The following is a 22381-nucleotide window of genomic DNA, read 5'->3' as shown; positions in this document are numbered from 1 at the left end:
CGTGCCCGACATAAACTAGCGATGCTACAGGATCTACTCAACGTAGCAGACATCGACATTGCGCTCCTTCAAGAGGTGTATGTGGCAGACTTCAAGGAACCCTATGGCTACAAGACTTGGGTCTCACATGCGTCTACCAATGGCAGTGGTGTGGCGATCCTCCTCCGCGAAGGTATATCCGCAGAAGACGTCGAGTATCTCCCTGACGCCAGAGGCATGGCTCTTACTATCCTAGAAGTCAAACTTATTAACATATATGCACCGTCAGGATCTGATCGGCGTCGCGAACGATCCACCTTTTTCGCTCACACAATCACGCCCCTCTTTATGGGCCGTCAGGACGCCTTGATAATCGAAGGGGACTTCAACTGTAGCCAAGCACCTACGGATCAGTTACCACATCATTCTCCTTGCGCAGAGCTTACGACAATTATAAATAATCTTCAATTGGTGGACTCGTGGGAACATGTTTGTGGCGATCGGCCCGGATTTACTCACTACACCAGCCATTCCTCCAGCCGCATCGACCGGATTTACATCTCGCTCTCCATAGCTGTGGGGACAAGAGCTGCCGAAGTTTGGCCCACAGATTTTTCTGACCACGAGGTCTGCGCTATTACCCTCGGCCGCCAGAAGGTATGGCACAGCCGTGGTCCTTGGAAGTTGAACGTCGCCCACATGGCTTCTCAGGACTCTTGTAGCCGCTGGCGTGGCACCTACCGGTCTACACTGTCGTGGTGTTTACTCTGCGCCAAACCAGCCCTCCGGAAGACCTTGATGGGCTACGGCCGAGACGTTGCAGCATGGAAGAGACATACCATGGAATTTTACTACAGCATCTTAAGGAAATGTACAACACTGCCGTACTCACCTGCACGGCAGGTGACGGTGAACCGTGCCAACACACAGATCATCAGATTAACACTTTGCCACCTTGAGGGTGCGATCGTCAGAGCGCGCACTCAAGACAGAGTGGCCCAGGAGGAACCGTCCATGTACCACGTCATTGCAGAACGACGGCGCCGACGCAGGACACTGATCCAAGCTATCACGACGGAAGACGGACGACGCCTTGATACCCAGCGCCACATAGGAAACGCCCTTCATGCTAACTACACAAGGCTGTACTCGGAACATCGACATCCCCTAGAGGTGATCGCCGAAGTCTCTCAACTCACTTATGGCACGATCTCTCCGACAGCGGCAGCGGATTTGACTGCAGATGTAACGGAAGAGGAAATCATTGAAGCAATACAGGCTGGGGCTGCTCATAAGTCCCCGGGACCTGATGGCCTTCCTCTGGAATTTTACCGAACATATCAACAATTGCTGGCACCAGCATGGACTGATATTTGCCGCGATCTTATGTCTACCACGACGCAGATCCCTGGGGCTTTCCCAGAAGGACTGCTTGTGCCCATACACAAACCACGAGGCGGATCCAGGATCAGTGACTATCGGCCCTTGACCTTACTCAACAGTGACTTGAAGATTTTCACCCGGCTTCTGGCGGCACGCCTAAAGCGTTCAGTACGATGTGTTGTGTCGCAGGACCAGGCATCGTTAGATGGTGACCATAATATTCGCCCTGCATTGTGCCGACATAGAGATATGATCGCGCTAGCCAAAGCTCGCCAACTGCCAGGAGTTTTGGCCTCACTCGACTTTAGCCAGGCCTTTGACAGAGTCGACCACACATTTTTGATGGAGGTACTGCGACACATGGGGTATCCGGACGTCTTAGTTAATGTACTAATGCGTCTCCTACGCGGCGCGACGTCCAAGGTGTTATATAATGACCGTCTCACGCCGCCGATACAGATCCAGCGATCGGTGCGACAAGGCTGCCCTCTTTTGGCGATATTGTACGGCCTCGTCTTGGAACCACTCCTCTGCGGCCTCCGACAACGCCTGACTGGGATGTCTCTTGGTGGACACACTTTTTGCTGCACTGCCTATGCGGATTATCTGGTACTCCTTCTTGCAATAATGACGATGTTCGTGCAGCACTGGCGTGGGTGGCGACCTACGGCGCGGCATAGGGGAGCCATCTCAATCTCCACAAATCACACGCCCTGTCTATGGGCAGAGGCCTACCCGAAGAGAGTCGCATCGCTACGAATCAGTGACACAATCCGCTGTCTTGGCATTGATTTCACATCTGACATGAAGCGTTCAACAGCCCTTAACCACAGGCGTTTATTGAATCAGACGATAGCAGGAATAAGTGACCACCGTCTGAGACATCTAGACCTCCTGCAACGGACACGATATGCTAACGTCTATTTGGCGTCAGGTATCCCCCATTTTGCACAGATACTCCCGATACCACCTACCCTGGCTCACCGCATGTTAGCGGTTTTGGGATCCTTTGTTAATACGGGCATGTTATTTACGATTCGTTACGAGTCCCTAAACCTCCCGAGGAGCAGAGGGGGTTTAGGCCTTTTGTCATGTTCAGAACAGAGCGAAGGCCCTGTTCGTCAGCTGTCACCTGCAACTGTGGCGACAAAGTCCGACGTGCCTCACAAGTCTCTTACTGGAAGCCTTACGACAAATCTCACCCGCACCCCCTGTGATGATATCGGACATCCCAGCACCTTTCTTCTACATTAGCCAATTCTTCCTTGAATTAAGCTACATCCGCACCGTACTACTACCCACACGATGATGACGAGGGCGGTATACGCTGCCATGCAAATGAACATGACGCCGAATGTGATTGAAAGCAAACACCCCACTAAAAAGTGGCGCGCTGTATGGTAGGCAGTGAATGCCACCACCCTTGATACTGATATGCAATCTGCATGGTACGTAACTGTTAATGGGAAACAGTTGTGCCAGTCCCGCCTACATCACATCCACCTCGCTGATTCACCCTTGTGTGCCACATGCCAAGTGACTGACACGGATGAACATCGTTTCGAATGCGGGTCGGCAAAGGACGTTTGGTATTTGATGCGTCAGATACTGGCTTTTCTCACACGCACGACTCCCGACAGGATAACTACCCGATCACTTCTTTTCCCCGTTAAGATTTATTTCCCAAGAGCAAAAACGAACTCTGTGACGTGGATCAGCGGCCACGCTGTTCAACCTATTCGGTAATGGTGAAAAGACAGTACCCGATTTTTGGTATTACCTCAACGAACGACATTGTGCGATCGTCAAGAACCCTAAATATAGGCAATATTTTTCTAATTTTCTTTGGAGCGCATTCCATAATCCGTCTCGCAGCTGGATTATTGATAACATGAGAAGAAAACCATAGCACCTCTTCCCAGTTCCTTTTTTTTATGAGATTGAACAAACGGAAACAACACAGCAACGAGACGACAGTCATCGAAAAATTCGCAGCGGGCTATAGTATGGAGCATCCTTTGTCGTAACGGGACGACTTCCTATCATTCTGTTTATGTAGCCGAAGAGGAACGGCCTTCCTTTTATCCATTTGTATAAAAATAAAATTAAATAAAAATAAAAGTAAAGTAGAAAAACAAACCTTCCAAAATCCGTTTTCCTTTTTTTCATTTTTGTTAAAAAAAGTGGCTAGGATAGCTGGCTATTAAAAAAATGCCCATTTGTGTTACGTACGACAAAAAAATATGGTTAAAAAAACAAAACGAAAAAAAAAGATTGATAGAGCAAAAAAAAGAAACAAAAGAAAAAGATGGTAGAGCACTTGCCCGCGAAAGGCAAAGGTCCCGATTTCGAGTATCGGTCCGGCACACAGTTTTAACCTGCCACGAAGTTTCAAATCAGCGTACACACCGCTGCAGAGTGAAAATCTCATTCTGGAAACATCCCCACTCGTCGGAAAAAGATTTGCATTTGGATAACTTTTCTTTAACCAACGAAGAGTAGTGCATGCCCCATTCCGCAGGAACTGAGAAATTTAGGGAACAGCCCAAGGTTTCCAGACCTAAATTAAAAGCCCTCGATGTGGCTCACTCCTTTTGTACTTACCGCACTTCTTTTCAGATCTTTAAATCCTTTCGCTACATAATCTGCTAATTATTTGTGTTTACTGTCACAAATCTTTTGTTTTCGTTTTCCTTGTTCCTTTGTTACATTTTAGTTTTTTAAATTTAGTGTAGTGACTCATCACATGATCAAATTTCTTTTGATCACATAGTCCCACAAAGTCGAGGAAAATAAAATAAAACACAACTGCTCGGCCTCGAAGATAACTGGATGATAAAAAGTTAAGGATGTAATTCGTTGAACTATCTTGTGCAGTTGACACATGATCTTCACGATGGATGGGTAACGCTGTATGTAGTGAGCTAAATATGGAGCAACGTCAAATAAATGCCGTAAGACTGACCATGAAGAACGTAATTTAATGAGGGACCTTTTATGGACAAATCGCTAGCTTCCGATAATTCCAAAGATTCTGTTGCACGAACTGGTTCGAAAACACATCATCTAGACAAGTTTTTCCTAAAAAATATTCGTGCCGAACTACAAGCGACGATATCGTAATTCTATTTTAACCTAAACGAAGTGAAAAACAAGTTCTCTCTAAACGTCGTATAGTCTTTTTTTTCATAGGTACATTAATTAGAGGGATATCGGCATCATCTTCGCTTTTTCAAATGGGACTCTCAATCACTTTCTGAAAAGATACTATACGCCGTTTAGTGAGGACTTTCTCTCAGTTCATATGCGTGAAAACAGAATTATTATATTCTAAATGGTTCTGGAAACATTTGAGGTGAACAGCAAAGCTAAACCATTCTGTATAGTGACGCATTACGTTTATGTCCCCAATTTCTTAAGGAGAGAGTATGAAATTGTTCGCTTAGTTACTCTACATACACACTGCGCATATTTTAATTACTAATTGGCTTTACAGCCGCTTAATAAGTTACACAAATTAACACAAAATGAAAGTGTTGTGTTGTTTAACAACACAGCACAGCTGCCGGTATAAGCACGTGTAATGAGGAATCATACATTACAGGAAGCACCCAGCCGAAATCCATTTTTGGTTAAATATCTAAGTATAAAGCCGAACTGTTATGACACACAGCACTAAAATGAACTTTACTCCACAACAACGTCCTTTGCGAGGCGCATGTATCGGAAGACATTCTTACAATCAACTAAGGAATCTTAATCATTGTTGTGCACGTGTTTCGTAACCGCTCGATAGTAACCTGGAATGTATGCAGTGTTGATTTGTTTCGTAACAGTTTCTCGTTCAGAAAGTAAAAACCCCAAAATTATCATATTTTTGCGTGTAATCTTTCTCTTAGTATCATACATAGAGTGCCATCCATCCCGCTATATCGGGACCGTCACCGTTACGCACCTTCTTGTGCCGACATGACCTATTTTGTCCCGATTTTGCAAAATATTGTTACGAGGATAGCTCAATCACAGAAGAATGCCATCTGTTAGCGATCATGTAAATGCAGCCTCAGTTAGTTTTATGTCAATGGGTTTATGTTGACAAGGCTGTCTCACAGATTTCATTGCATTCCGCGTATCCTATATCGACGATGCAAGCACCCTCTGGGACTAGCGCCATCATTCGAGAAAATAACAGACTTCTAAAGTAGTACGGGGCCAGAACTACCTAAGCAGCGCCATGCGGAAGAATTATATTAAATAATTGTTTTACTTTATCCCTCCCCCCTCCCCCCCCCCCCCCCCCACATCTCGAAGGACCCCGATGAGGGCAGAAATAGTAATCGTTTAAGTGAAATGGAGGCTCTCTCTAAGTCACTGAGAAGGCAAACGGCATTGAACGAACGTTTCTGTTTATCTTCATTATCAGCGATTACATCACCATCACTGTCCGTATTTTCCGAATCTGCACTTTCACTTAATATATTTGAATGCTCTGCTTCCACACTATCATCACTTTGCAATTGTCTGTGTTCTCGAGATTCCAGCAGCCAGGGACGCCGACATCTAAAAAATATTGGGGGGAGGCATACTGGGGGTCCTGCCACAGGAAATTTTCTAAATTTTAGATGAAAAATAGTGAGTTTTAAAGTTTCTTAATCATTTTAGATTCATATGATCAACATTAGAACCCCAAAAACTGGTCTCTCGATAACTCGACACTCTGGGAAACTCGACAAGCCTGACACTTTTTGGCTTTGAAAAAAACAAACACGCTCAGTATTTTCGTAAAAAGCTAATTTAATTTACAGTAATAATCATGCTTGCAGACCATTACAGAGCAGTTAATATACAGCTCTGAAAAAACTGAAATTATATTTAAATAAATGCAAAACTGTCATTAAAAGAATAAAACATAAAATATTGCTGTCACACAGTAATAGCACTTTGATTAATAAGTGAAATAGCTGATTTAAGCTTACTCTGAATAAGACTCAGGGTTCATTAAATAAAACAATGTCTCAAAGTTAATGCTTTAATACAGTTAATGAAGTTAATACAGTACGCCTAACACTTTCAGTCAAAAAGTATGTAAATAGCGGGTTTTATTGGGTGGTACACTCTAAAAAATTTAAGTACTTGAAAATTACTAATACAGTACCATAGTAATAAAGTAATGCAGTACTAAACTAGTACTAATATTTCGAAACAGAAAATTTAACATTAAGGATATATTTAATCCTCTAATTTACAAAATGTTTAATGTTGCTCTAAATACCACTACTAGGGCTATAGTGTCTTTAGAAAGGTGCAAATGTCGACCGTCTGACTGGATTACTGAATATAAAGTCGTTGATGACTGGTCCGATACCCAATTCATCCGAAACATCTCGGTGGCCATGAAGAACAAACAGCCAAGTTGTTCAATCGCTTCTGATGCCCATTTTTGATCGGAGATATGACTTCAGATGTCTTAGGGCGCTAAATGACCGTTCTGCTGCTGCTGTCGTGATTGGAACTACTTGGAGAAGCTTAAGCACTTCACTACTTCACATAACATTTCCCCAACTGCAGTGTCTTGTGTAATGTACTTTCTTACATCACATGTTTTTTAAGACCAGTTGTTTGTTATCAGCGATATCGCCTAACACATTCAAGTGTAAGCGCAGTCTCTCAACGTCTAGCTCATTTATGAAAAACTCAGTTGATTTTTCCAAATTTGTTTCACCTCTGTTTACTAAAAGCAAGCACTCTTGTTCAACTAAAATGACCTTTGTAGTCCAGTTGAAGCAAACCGCTCAGTAATGCAAGATCGCACCGTTTCACAAACTTCAATGTAAACAGCTTTGTAGCATTCCTTTGGGGTTTTGAAAGTGTGCGGTGAGCTGGTTTCGTTATTTTCATACTTCTTTGGTGTATTTCGATTCCGAGGAAGCGAAGGATCATCAACTTGTGAAGGTTTTTCTTTTAAACACAATTCCCAAAAGTGTTCAAAACTATCACGCCTTCCATTCAATATACAAATCAAGCCCTCATATTTTTTCCAGATCAGCGACACTTAGATGAGGGCATTAAATTTTTTCATTGACATCCTCTACTGGGTTCATTGAATGGCAGTAAAGGCGTAAAATGAAATAAGTCTTGAATTGTAACATTGACTCAAGGTAGGCTGCACATTTGTAACCTGCCTCTGTTTCGTCCTCTGCAGAAAATGTTTCATAAAACTCTAGTTCTTCAAAGTTTTTCAACATTCTCAAGATACTAGAAGCTTGCATACACCATCGGGTCGGGCAAAGAGATCGTAGACCAGCTTGGTCACTGGCGTTCTCACAGCGTATGCTTCTGAAAAGTCCCATCCTTTTGTTGAATTCTCTTACAGTGTTTATCAAGTCCTTGGCTAAAGCCATAATATCCCTCACAGACGTAAGGTGGCGGAGACTGTCTACAACTGCCAAGTCTAAACTTTAAGCAATGCAGTTCACATAACGTGCTTTTGGTTGTATATCCAAAACTAACTTTTTTAGTCCTTTGAACTTACCTCTCATATTCGAGGCACCATCATAGTACTGTCCTCTTAAGTTGTCAACTGACAAATCAAGACGAGCAAAAGCGTTTTTTAAAATACTGAACAGAGTTTGTGATTCAGTGTTAGGGGGTCCAGTATAAGCCAATAGTCTTCATTGTTGATTAAGGAATCATCGACAGTACGAATACAAAATGACACTTGTTCGTAAATCGAAGAATCACTTGTTTCGTCAACCATAATAGAACAATGTTCAGTCTCCTTGATTGAAGCTAATACCTTTCTCAACACAGACTTTCCTATTACATCAATGATCTCCTTTTGAATATCGTGGGACGGCCACTTATACCCCGAACGCCCTAAACAATCTTTAAACTCAGGTATGTCATTCTTTTAAAGTTTCAAGAATTGAAAAAAAATTGAGTTTACATCTTTGTGCCCTCTAATTGCTAGTCCTTGATGGCATAGAAATTGCAAGGTAGTAAAAATTGTCTCAAGAGCTCATCGGCCTTTCTTTATATCACTATCTAACTGTTCATTCAATTGGAAGGCCACACTTCGGTTAGTGATAGAACTTAGTTTCAGAACACCTTCTTTATGTATAAACGTATTTTCATGAAGACGGAATTTTTCCTAAGCCTTTTTCCAGTTAGAAAACCTTACGGAAGTAAATGCATCTTCTTTTTTGAAGAAAATTGTAATAGATTTTCAGCATCTGCCTCTTTGCAGGTTTTGCAAAAAAACGTCTTTGGTGATTTGCTTCATATTCTAGCCATATATATTTGATCAACTGACGACACAATAATAGTTGGAGGTTGACTTGCAGTATCATCAACTTCCAAGCGCGCCTTTTTGGTAACAAACTTGTCCATTGCAAACTTAATTCACAATACACTAAAAGACTAAAGTAAACGAATAAAATACAGTCATATAAAACAGTCCACTAAAGTCGGAACACTAAACACATCTGCAGCATGCAGTGAACGAAACTATGCACACTGAATTACTGTGACAGCAGGGTGGGCTTTATACAGCCGCGGCGTCGTAACGTCTCGAAGCGTAAGGCGACACGAGGCGGAGGGTTCCAGGAGCTTCCGCTCGTCCTTTTGATGTCGTCACGGCCGCAGCGCTGGCCAGCCAGTTAACTTGCTTACTACAGTAATAATTATTTGTTTTAACTCATTACTGAATGTATTTTAAAAGGTAACTATCGTCAAACAAGGGAAATAAAAAATTCCAACATAATTTTGTTATTTTAGAAAGACAATAAACCTAATAATTTTCTTAAATTATTGGGGGGGCTCCGCCCCCCCTCCCCCCAAACGTATTTTTGAGAGGGCTCGGGCCCCCTCAGACCCCATGGAGTCGGCGCCTGTGCCAGCAGCCCTCCTCCGATTATTTGTCATCGATCTCAAAATCACTATTTTCTGATACATTCAGTTACTGATCAGCAGTGAATATTTTGCTCTTTCTACTCTCAATAGTGTTAGAAGAACCTATGTAGTTTGATGAGCCACAGTTAAAATAATGTGTATCACAGACAACGAACCCAAAAAAAACCTGTAGGCACAAAAAAGTTCCCGAAGACATCGTTCGTCGTACAAACACGTATTCACAGCTGCAAAGCTAGACTTAATATACACCTGTAGACTCACACTCATACAGTGTAAGTGTCTCCAACGCTGGCTCGTTGGCTGCAGAAATGCTTATATGCGTCAGCAGCACTGGGGTGGGCTTATGTCGATGCTTAAAAGCGTCAGCCCCAACGAACTTCTTAATCCACTAACACGTAGGTTGCAGGACTTACTTAGGCCATGTAGTTTGACACGGACAAGATTTCCGGATTTAAATTTCTTCAGAAAGGCATTGTCGCCACCGGAAAACAACCAGAGTCACACAAGGGTGTAGAGCAGACGGCCTAGTTAAAGGTCTGAAACAGAAACCCTGCACCAGCTGCAAAACTGAGACGTGACAAATTCAGAACGCGTGACGCCAGTAAACCCAGAAGAGAAAAGAGAAACGTTTCTATTATCACACGCCCCACAAGTCATAATTCAGTGCATCAAAACAGCAAATACAGAGGCGAAAAGCAACGACGACTTGAAAGAGTAACTGGGCACCTGCTGCATATAGAGAAGAAGGTATAATGGCGCCCTATATCGCAAATTTTTCCAGTTACTCTAACTAGACTTCTCTATGAGAAGTCTATAAGTGTAAACGTTGCTGAGAGTTTTCTAGCAGGGACAGTTTGCAGCCCCAGCTGCAGTGACAAACATTGACAGTAGATGATAGATTACGTGCACAGTGTTACACAAGGTGCTGATGAGACAGATAGCATCATTCGACTTGCTGAAAAGCATGCGCACAAAACACTAGACACTCCACTGAAACTTATAGAATGACTAATAATCCAGCGTATCCCAAAACGACATGATTCACAACATTTGGATTCAAAAACTGAAGCAACAAATCGTCATCTGATACAAATGATAAATGAATTAAGAAATAAAAACTAGAGAAGAATCCTCTAAATTTTAAAGCGGAAAGACTAAATCGAAAGAAAGGTACTTTACAAATCTTCCACATAAGCAGAGCAGGAAAGAAACAGAAATGTGAAAGACAAAAATTCGAAGGGTCACCATTTGGTCTCGGCAAACTACTTACAGGAGTATGAGAGAGAATAAAGCAGAAGGCACAGGAAAGAAAATAGCCAAAACAGTGTAAGCGACAGTTGAGCATTGGTTCAGAGTAACAGAAAAGAAGAAAGAAGTAATCGAGGGATTAATGGTGATTAGATCACAGAGTCGAAACAAAATGTGACAATGACCATCAGTGCAGCCGTTTTCCTGTTGCTTTTGTCAATAATGCTGTCTCAGCAGCTACAGAATCTTTTGGTGGTGTAGCATCATAAACCTCAATAGCAACAATCACTTCAATTTCAACGCTAACTAGTTTGACAGCAGAGAAAACTTGAACATAATACATACAATTTCAACAGGATCAGCAGCAATCTCAGAAACAGACCCTTCAGCAGCAACACCGTCTATTTGGACCATCCCAGCGAGAGAAGGAAGTCCAGCAGATCTAGTCAGAAGAAGCACGAGCCATCAAGGTCAACTGAAAGACATTTTGTTTCAAAAGTAGCAGCCACAACGTCAGAACAAGAAAGGATATAAAGGTAAATGAAGGCTGTACTATTGAAAGATCAGGAATTCTGACATCTACACGTAAAAACGAAATAGAACATAGAAAATAAATTGAACCTATATATATTCCATCAAAATGTTCAGTATGCTAAAAAAAAACTAAAGATGACAAAAGTGTTCCCTACTGCTGAAGTGCCAGATATATTCACAACGACTGAGCATAATCTGACTGAAAATGAAATAAAGATATGCAGTTTACAGAGGTATGATAGAATGTCACATTTCTGTAGAACTGACTGTAAAAGTTGTAAGGTGGTAGTATATGTGGGTGGAAGTACAACTGAATGTGTTCAATGGCCAATTACAAGCTGTAGACAAATGTTTTCAAGCAGCGGCAAGTCAAACAAATTTTCAGGAGGGCAAATTTCTTCTTCTGTCTTCGCATATGTCGCATACCTCGTACCACTCATAATCTGCTGCACGTAAGATACCCTTGGTCATCTCCAGCGATTCCTTCCCTCAATAGCTCCTTCTTTTGTTCCGTCAATATTATTGAGTCTCAAAATGTGTCCTACGATTTTCTCTCTTCTTATTTGGATGTATCTCTACAAACATCTGTTTTCCTATCTTTTTCTCAGTACCCCGTCATTGGTAAACCATCTCTCCAGCTGATCATCAACTCCCTGCAGCACCAAATTTCCAGGGTTTCTAACCGTCTTCTCTATCGTTTTCGTATTGTCCAAGTCTCACACCCATTTCGGTTCACACTGCAAGCAAGTGCTTTCGTGATCCATTTCTTTATGTCCAAATGACGATTTTGCTGGTGAGTAAATTCTTTCTCAAATTAAATGCAATTTTAACCTGCTGTATTCTGCTCACATCTTTTCAGCCTCTGCCATCCTTTGTGATCCTGTGTTTCTGGCAATAATCTGGTGGAAGCCCCTGAACAATTTGGATCTTGTTCCATAGAATTTCGGGAGTGCAACCGCACAAATTTCACTTCTTCTTGTGATATTTCGCCTCTATACCACCCACATATCTTCAGAGTGAGCCGGGTGACTGACGCTCCAGCACTTGTTCCGTCCTTTTAAATCCGCAGACAGCGCCACTGCACATGACGCCACAGACACACAAGGCGCCAGAAACGTTGGTCGGCGAGAGGTGCAACATACGCATGAAATTAGATTATGGCTGCACAGTCGATCCACACGGTGCTATCGATGTATTACTGCGAGCTGCACCGTTGCACTACAGAAAGTGCCGGCTTTTTCACTACTTAGTCCCAGAAAGATGGAGCCAAGGCTAAAATTTCGACATTATCGTACACTACAGAGTTCTCAGTGTCGATACAGTGCTCTGCCACCGCCGATTTATTAGGCTGTAAGAGCAGGGTGTACCTGCGGTGCTCTGTGCATCTCTCATGGATTGTATTTATGGTCTGTCTGTTGTATGAAAGGCCGCACTAACAGGGGATCTTGCAAACTTCAGGCTTGCGAAGCACCGAAGCATCTTTAACGGAACCCAGGCGTGCTGCTGTATTTGGTGGAGGGCGAAAAATCACTTTCACTTTGTGGTTGTGAGGATCCGTATTGTTTCTGACGATAGGCTTCCGACGTGTGGCAGAAAGCCTTGGATTTAAAACTTTGCTTATCATCTTCTGCATTCCTTATGCCCACCGTTGGTTTTATTCGTAGTGCCTTACATATCTGCTGTGGAAAGTACCCGCTGGCTTCAAAAACTCTTCTCAAGTGTAGAAGCTCGCCTTCCAGACTTCTCTCGTCAGCACTGACGTGTGCGTTCTGTACATCTACATCTACATCTACATCTACATTGATACTCCGCAAGCCACCCAACGGTGTGTGGCGGAGGGCACTTTACGTGCCACTGTCATTACCTCCCTTTCCTGTTCCAGTCGCGTATGGTTCGCGGGAAGAACGACTGTCTGAAAGCCTCCGTGCGCGCTCTAATCTCTCTAATTTTACATTCGTGATCTCCTCGGGAGGTATAAGTAGGGGGAAGCAATATATTCGATACCTCATCCAGAAACGCACCCTCTCGAAACCTGGCGAGCAAGCTACACCGCGATGCAGAGCGCCTCTCTTGCAGAGTCTGCCACTTGAGTTTATTAAACATCTCCGTAACGCTATCACGGTTACCAAATAACCCGGTGACGAAACGCGCCGCTCTTCTTTGGATCTTTTCTATCTCCTCCGTCAACCCGACCTGGTACGGATCCCACACTGATGAGCAATACTCAAGTATTTGTAAGCCACCTCCTTTGTTGATGGACTACATTTTCTAAGCACTCTCCCAATGAATCTCAACCTGGTACCCGCCTTACCAACAATTAATTTTATATGATCATTCCACTTCAAATCGTTCCGTACGCATACTCCCAGATATTTTACAGAAGTAACTGCTACCAGTGTTTGTTCCGCTATCATATAATCATACAATAAAGGATCCTTCTTTCTATGTATTCGCAATACATTACATTTGTCTATGTTAAGGGTCAGTTGCCACTCCCTGCACCAAGTGCCTATCCGCTGCAGATCTTCCTGTATTTCGCTACAATTTTCTCATGCAGCAACTTCTCTGTATACCACAGCATCATCCGCGAAAAGCCGCATGGAACTTCCGACACTATCTACTAAGTCATTTATATATATTGTGAAAAGCAATGGTCCCATAACACTCCCCTGTGGCACGCCAGAGGTTACTTTAACGTCTGTAGACGTCTCTCCATTGATAACAACATGCTGTGTTCTGTTTGCTAAAAACTCTTCAATCCAGCCACACAGCTGGTCTGATATTCCGTAAGCTCTTACTTTGTTTATCAGGCGACAGTGCGGAACTGTATCGAACGCCTTCCGGAAGTCAAGAAAAATAGCATCTACCTGGGAGCCTGTATCTAATATTTTCTGGGTCTCATGAACAAATAAGGCGAGTTGGGTCTCACACGATCGCTGTTTCCGGAATCCATGTTGATTCCTACATAGTAGATTCTGGGTTTCCAGAAATGACATGATACGCGAGCAAAAAACGTGTTCTAAAATTCTACAAGAGATCGACGTAAGAGATATAGGTCTATAGTTTTGCGCATCTGCTCGACGACCCTTCTTGAAGACTGGGACTATCTGTGCTCTTTTCCAATCATTTGGAACCCTCCGTTCCTCTAGAGACTTGCGGTACACGGCTGTTAGAAGGGGGGCAAGTTCTTTCGCGTACTCTGTGTAGAATCGAATTGGTATCCCGTCAGGTCCAGTGGACTTTCCTCTATTGAGTGATTCCAGTTGCTTTTCTATTCCTTGGACACTTATTTCGATGTCAGCCATTTTTCCATTTGTGCGAGGATTTAGAGAAGGAACTGCAGTGCGGTCTTCCTCTGTGAAACAGCTTTGGAAAAAGGTGTTTAGTATTTCAGCTTTACGCGTGTCATCCTCTGTTTCAATGCCATCATCATCCCGTAGTGTCTGGATATGCTGTTTCGAGCCACTTACTGATTTAACGTAAGACCAGAACTTCCTAGGATTTTCTGTCAAGTCGGTACATAGAATTTTACTTTCGAATTCAATGAACGCTTCACGCATAGCCCTCCTTACGCTAACTTTGACATCGTTTAGCTTCTGTTTGTCTGAGAGGTTTTGGCTGCGTTTAAACTTGGAGTGGAGCTCTCTTTGCTTTCGCAGTAGTTTCCTAACTTTGTTGTTGTACCACGGTGGGTTTTTCCCGTCCCTCACAGTTTTACTCGGCACGTACCCGTCTAAAACGCATTTTACGATTGCCTTGAACTTTTTCCATAAACACTCAACATTGTCAGTGTCGGAACAGAAATTTTCGTTTTGATCTGTTAGGTAGTCTGAAATCTGCCTTCTATTACTCTTGCTAAACAGATAAACCTTCCTCCCTTTTTTTATATTCCTATTAACTTCCATAGTCAGGGATGCTGCAACGGCCTTATGATCACTGATTCCCTGTTCTGTACATAGTTCTGAGAATATCTGCGAGGATGGTAGCTAAATATAAATCCGTATGCATCGATTTCCGATATACTGCATGTCCCAAGGTGCCATCATCTTTGCGCCGTACAAAAAACTCAAAAAATGGAAGTCATCAGTCTTATTCGATTTGCATTGTGAACTGAATCTGTCTGTGGATGAAAGTCAGATGACTTAATTTTTTTTAAATTTATCATGACTATGGGGTAAACCTCAAACGTTTCATCAACATACCTTCGAAATAATGTGGCCTTCAAAAATAGTTCAAATGGCTCTAAGCATTGTGGGACTTAACATCTGAGGTCATCAGTACCCTAGAACTTAGAACTACTTAAACCTAACTAACCTAAGGACATCACGCACATCCATGCCCGAGGCAGGATTCGAACCTGCGACAGCAGCAGCAGCGCGATTCCGGACTGAAGTGCCTAGAACCGCTCGGCCACAGCGGACGGCACGGAGCAAGTACTGCAGCTTCAGTCAACCGGGTCCCTCTGAAGATGTCTGGACGGTATAAAGCCGAAATATCAGAAGAAGAAGTGAAATTAATGTGGCTACACGCCCGAAATTTTATGGAACAATCGTTGCCACAATTTAAGAAATTTGCGAACCACTTTATGCATTGTACTCTTTGGCACTTGTGAAGCTCCCGCAAAGCTTGTCTAATCTATATCTGTGGCGACCTCGACAACGCGGTTTGAAATGTCTGCATAGTCCCCTCCCAAACAGATGCTCTGCCGGTGTTTCTCCGTTTCTGAGCCGACCCCTTTGCTGAAGAAAGTTTCCATCCATGATCTAGTTACGGTTAAAATGGTTCAAATGGCTCTAAGCACTATGGGACTTAACATCTACGGTCATCAGTCTCCTAGAACTTAGAATACTTAAACCTAACTAATCTAAGGACATCACACAACACCCAGTCATCACGAGGCAGAGAAAATCCCTGACCCCGCCGGGAATCGAACCCGGATGTGGGAAGCGAGAGATCTGGTTAACTTGACGTCAGATACTTTCTTTCCATAACGGGACAAAAAGTTTCACAGCACAGTAATCGGTGATTTGGTGTCTGCTAGCCACACAACAGACTGAGCTTTCTCCATGGGGGAAGTCATTTTTACGATATTGCTCACACAGCGCTCTTTGTGGCGAAAGTGTTGAATGAGACACAGCTGTAGGAAAACTTCGTGGGTTCTCTAGTAGACCCATAAGAAAAAAAACAAGCGTTACCATCATAAATATAATTAATATTTAATCCTGAAATCAGGGTAAACATTTATGGAAATCCTGTGCAGTACTATTGCATAAACGTTGACGAGTGGGCCGCCGGCAGATCGGATGGATGGCGGGTCGCATGAGGCCCGCAGGCCGCAGTCTGTGCATCCTGGTTTAAATTACGTCTTTTTTTAAAAAGCAAATACATCACTGCTTGTTACCAGAGACGACGCAGTTTGTAAGGTGCCTCTTACGTGAGGAAGACATTTTTATCAGTTTTAATAAATTATTGTCTCCTATTGATGTATTCACGATAGTTAGGAAGTGCTGTAGTCCGTAGCCGGCCATGAGTCGGAGAACATTTCCCACACTGGCTGGCTAGGTGACGAAGCGACCATATGTCGCGCGTAGTGTGGTGGGGCTCGGAGCTGGACCGTAGCAAGCGTCAGCCTGGGAAATATACATGACGGGAACTACCGCCATCTTGGCTCCATAGTCACCGATTTTGTTTATTTATATTTAATAATTAAAGTCATTTATGACAACATGAATACTAGGAGGAGTCTCTGTATGTTAAAAACTATTTATCATAATTTTGCCTCGTTAAAATTCACACCAGTTCATTAAGAGATACGGACTGCGCGCCAAAGTCGGTAGTCGGCGCTAAGAGCTCTTCCTGTCTTGTTCGATGGTAGCCATGCTCTCGGTTACGAGTAGTTTGTGACATGAGTGTTTCAATATTGATGTAATAGGAATAAAAAGTGATATTACGGCATTCTGAATGTTAATTTCGAGTAAATAGATACCCCTAAGTTGATCGACAGCAATCTCAGATAATTAGCTTCCACCGACAGAGACATCCAATGCGACAATGACGAATCCGCACGGGACGACATTTACGAGAGCTGCACCGCCACACAGGTAGGAGGAAATCCGACGACACGACCCACCAAGGCGGATCAAGGAAGGTCCGACTCACAGTCGCAAATTCCGGGTGGAAATACTGTACGTCACATATACCACCCTCTACGGACTCGCGGCTAAGTTGCGTAATAACAGTATCAGTTTAGAAGCGAGGGGATCTTGCAAGTTACAAAACGCCTTTCTGAACATTGTCTCCAAAAACACGAAAACTGAAATAACTGATTCGCATTATCACTATCCGCACAATTTCTTCACAACAGCTATCGTGAAATGTGGTCATTACGTTTCGACTATCCATGACAAGAGTGCGTTCGGCGAAACAGAGGGTAAAATGATGTGACACGCTAAAATTTTAATGACTCCGTTTCACGTGTGTCTCTTCGATCGCGTTACGGCTGTCAGCTCCGCGCAGCGATTCACGGGCTCGCGGCAAGACGCTGTCCTATCGACTGACCAATGAACGCGCGCCGGTCCGCCCCCACCCCGGTCGGCGCATACCGGCGCTAGTTGCGAGTGGCCGCCGCCAGAGGGCAGCGCGGCAGCTTCGAGAAGATGGCGGCGGGTTGGGGTCAGTTGTGCGCCGTCCGCGATGAAGTTTGCGTGTGCACCGGTCGGCGGGGCCGCCGCGGAACTGGGGCCCGGCGCCAGCTGTTGACGTGACCGCGTGCCATGAGCGGCCGCCTCAAGCGCGGGCTGCAGGCGCTCACCGTGGTCGCCGTAGCCGCCTACACGACGCTGCTCCTGTACCAGGGCGCCGCGCAGCTGCCGCCCTCGCGCCCCAGCCAGCAGGTAAACACGCCGGCCGCACCGGCCCGCCCACACCTGTTGTCGCTGACAGCAGCGCGATTTCGTGATCTGCTTTCGCTCGATTTTAGGCTGTGCATGGATATGCTCCGTCAGGATGTGTTACTGCTAGAAGTAACTGTCACACGTGCTCGTATCGAGTGTTACACAGTGCAGTGGAAACTATTTTTATTGTGTTCAGTTATTGTCTTTTACAGTTAAATATGTGATACGAACTGCTGCAGGTAATATGGTGGGAGACAGCTTCCGCAGAGCCACAAACATCTAAAAGTCCGAATACGTAGCTTTTGTGTCTCACCACCTTCTGCGGCAGTGCGTTTTACAAGACATTGTGGGGCTCGTGGAAATCAATGCTTTGCGAAATTAGTATCATTACAATTTTTTCTAATAATTTAATACGGCATTTTTCTGATTTGTAACGAGGAAAAAAAGTACAAAGGGCGTATCGATTATGATATAGCCCGTACCTTTTTGGCTACCACCCTTACCATTTGCAGACAAATACTATTTCTTTAAAAGTGAAAGATGGAAAGCGATTAATGACTGTTGTGACGTTGACATGTATTATAAACAGTGGTGGACCAGTTCTCCTCCCGCATAGCTTTTAGTTCTCGGGAATGACGCCGGAGTCTGGCTTGTGTTCAACAGGCTGCAGGCGCTTAGCGTGCGTGAGGGAGCCACGGCTTCGCATGCGTAGGAACGCGCCGCCGTTCGATCCACCTGTTGGTGTCTCGGGGGCTGCCTTCCTGTTTTATTACCCACCTGTTCGCCCAGCCCTGGTCTGGCTGCAGCGGCCACGCTCCGCGACACGGAGGCTGTTAACGTCTCTGGCACGTATCAAAGTCTACTGCAATAGTTTTTAAGTGACTTTATTGCCGGACACGCTGGGTAAAATGATTGCTGTGTATTGTTTGACAATTCGCGCTAATTATTGTAAATAAACAAACACCGACTTTATCACAACTTTTATTAGTGACTCTCGGTTTCAATCTGCGCTTCAGATCTGGCGCTAGAGTGCAGTTCGTGAACGGTGGTGTAAGCCTAACGTCAGGGTAAATATTGATGAGCTGTGTGTTATTCCGTGTAATATCCACATTGTCTGTAGTTTATTAAAACCAATTCGTTCAAGGTCAGAAACTCTTCCTTTATTACATCTTTTTTTCCGCATGTTGTAAACCACTTCCGAACATCACAAACAACCGGAGATATCCTTTTCCTCGCATGTGGGCAACTAAATTTTCTGTAAAGCTTGTAGCTCCCATCCATATTCTCACAAATTTTAAGTCGTATCACCCAATATTATTTCAGGTACGCATAAATGTTAAGATTTGTTTCTTCCTTTAATCGGAAATCCTTAATCTCACAGCTTCTTTCGCTCTGAAGACACTGTTGACGCTTGTAATTTCAAGAATGTTGTGCGTTTAATAGTGTGAAAATGAGAAACGTTACTTTCAAGCGGTGCTGACCCACAGCTCTTACGCACTCGTATTTGAAAAACGTATTACCGCCTTGAGGTGCTGGTAAAATAATTCATTTATACAATCTGATTCATAAGTGTTCACAGCATCATATCAAGGGAAATATAAAATCATTATTGTCCGGTGATAAAACGGTGACTAATGAACAGTTAACATATCATAATTTGAATTAAGTCTTCATAAATACTGTGGTAGGGCGTGTACTCACGTTAAAACTGTAATCGTCGCTAACGTTGTGGACAGATTCATATCACACAGAGACGTAGATTGACGACGAATTTACATTACGATATGTTAGCCGTTTATTATTCATGGGTTTATCACCTGACGATAACAATTTTATATTTCTGCTAACATGATGCCGTGGATATTTTTGTGAAACGGACGGAGGTCAGGAAAAGAAACTGGTTGTGTAAGTAAAGAATTTTTACCAGCAGCTCAGGGCGGTAATATTTCAAATAAGAAACGTTGGCCCATTGTCGTTCATACATACTGTATCTTGCATTTACGGCGATACGGAGGAAGGGAAGTGTTGACGTACACGCCCTTGCGATTATCTGACGAGGTCAGAAGCCGTCTTTCTAATCCCAAGTACTTGCTGCAAAGGAACATGGAATTTGAACTATTTCAATGCGTGTTATGTATCACTTAAGAAGATTTTTCCTTCTCAGGATTTTTACCACTCTCCATGCTCTTGTTCTTCGTTCGGCAATTGCGAGTGCAATTTGCACCGAAACACGTGTAGTGAGTGAAATAAGGCAAGGTATGCAAACAATATCGTCTTCATTCTGGAGGTCGGAGATGACACATGATGCAAATGTAAAACGTTGGCATCTAATGTGCTGACATATTGTTTGCTTGCGGAATAATGTTCCAGTATTGTTTTGGAAGCAATGAGACTCGTGTTAGCAGATTATACGATAATTCCTTCACAACTGAGATGTTCACCTCGTGGTGTTTAGTATCTAATCACCCTCCCGATTTCAGTAAGCCTTTGCGCTTTAAGGGGTATGCGGTGTCCTGTTTCGTATTGTTACATTTCTTGAGTTAATGCTGTCTGCCTTAGGGATGGGAAAAAAACCGACCGGTTGAAACAGATACCATCATTTTAGTTCTGAACAACCGCTGTTTTTCGATATTTATTTGGTCTCTGTTATAATAGGTTTTTCATTTTTTGTTAGTAAGGGAGTAAAGAAACAGCATTGCAGTACCAGCAGTATTAAAAGACGAATAATGTTTTTTCGTAAAACTTCTGTCGCATTAAAATGTCGGATTATTAAAGTAATTGAGATAAGCGATCAACCCTGGCTTAATGGCAGAGCGCACAGTTAGAAACTAGCAACAAACGCATGGCACAAGAATCGGTACAGCATTGCCGTGACAATGTACTTGCTGCCATGTGGCGTGGCCTGGCCTACTACACGGTACAATATACGTGCAGTAGTGTGCAAGACCTGCCAGCAACTTGTCTGAACTATAGTTTCTCGCCGTCGTCCTCGGACGCGTTTTATTGCAGAATGAAACCATAGTTTGGAAGTATTTTTTCGAAGTGCGGTGACTGAAGTGCAGTGCTCCGTTTGCTTTAAAAGACCAAAACCGGGAGGAGGCCCTACGAACTTGCGGTGCCATATAAGGAGGAAATATCAGGAATGTTCATTGGAAGAAAAAGTAAATTTGGTTGATATACCTATAATTTTTTTGACATACAATAAACTTGGAACAGTAACTGAACCCCTAATTTTGTTGATGCTTCAGGGTGAAAAACTGATTCATCCAAAAGTGACGATGCAGGGAAGTCATCAACTTAGGACATTTCCCTTTCGCTGACACTGCGCCCGTCTCCTTCACCTTCCCTTCAGGCAATGAGACCCATCCGCAGCCTCAAACCAAGAAGTTACTCCTTCACCTTCGTTAGAATCTATCATTATTGGAAATTTACATGTATTACAGGAAGTAATAACAATAAAAAACTGAAAATTGGTTATTTTGAGTGGTTTTAACAATCTACATCTACAAGGATACTCAGCAAATCACATTAAAGATTAATAGAACCATTCCAATCTCGTACAGCGCGCGGAAAAGAACGAACACCTGTATCTTTCGGTGCGAGCCCTGATTTCCCTTATTTTATTATGGTGATCGTTTCTCCCCTATGTAGATCGGCGTCAACAAAATATTTTAGCATTCAGCGGAGAAAGTTGGTGATTGAAATTTCGTAAGATTTCGCCGCAAGAAAAAGCCTTTGTTTTAATGATGTCCACCCCAAGTCCTGTATCATTTGTGGCTCTCTCCCCTATTTCGCGATGATACGAAACGTACTGCTCTTCTTTGAACTTTCTCGATGTAGTCTGTCAATCCTATCTGGTAAGGATCCCATACAGCGCAGCAGTACTCCAAACCAGGAGACAGAAGCGTAGTGTATGCAGTCTCTCTAGTAGACCTGTTTCCTGTCAATAAAACTCTTTGATTTGCCTTCCCAGAACATTTTCTGTGTGTTCCTTCCAATTTAAGTTATTCATAATTGTAATTACTAGGTATTTACTTGAATGTACGGCCTTCAGATTTGACTTACTTATCGTGTAATCGAAGTTTAACGGTTTCGTTTTAGCACTCGTGTGGATTACTTCACACTTTTCGTTACTTACGGTCAGTTGCCAATTTTCGCACCATACAGATGTCCTTCCTAAATAGTTTTGCAATTTGTTGTGATCTGATGATTTTACTGGTTGATAAACGATAGCGTCATCTGCAAACAACACACGACGGTTGCACAGGTTCTCTCTTAAATCGTTTATATAGATGAGGAACAGCAAAGAGCCTATAACACTACCTTGGGTAACGCCAGAAATCACTTTTGTTTTAGTCGATGACTTTCCGTCGTTAACTACGAACTACCTCACTGACAGGAAATCACGAAGCCGGTCACATAACCGATAGTGA

At 43.3% G+C, this 22381-nt stretch overlaps 1 protein-coding gene across 1 annotated transcript in view; it reads left to right on the top strand.

Moving 5' to 3' along the window:
* Positions 1-17730: 17730 nt before the first annotated feature.
* Positions 17731-22381, top strand: part of LOC124613230 (fringe glycosyltransferase) — a 656670-nt gene continuing 652019 nt past the window's right edge. Inside the window, exon 1 of the mRNA XM_047141908.1 lies at positions 17731-17948. Within this exon, the coding sequence (XP_046997864.1) occupies positions 17829-17948 (120 nt within the window). The 5' untranslated portion in view covers positions 17731-17828. The remainder of the gene's footprint in view (positions 17949-22381) is intronic.

Source organism: Schistocerca americana, chromosome 1 (genome assembly GCF_021461395.2).
Source record: "Schistocerca americana isolate TAMUIC-IGC-003095 chromosome 1, iqSchAmer2.1, whole genome shotgun sequence".
Classification (NCBI taxonomy): Eukaryota; Metazoa; Arthropoda; class Insecta; order Orthoptera; family Acrididae; genus Schistocerca; species Schistocerca americana.
Note: the sequence above shows the minus strand (reverse complement) of the source record. Positions and strands in the feature narration are given on the sequence as shown.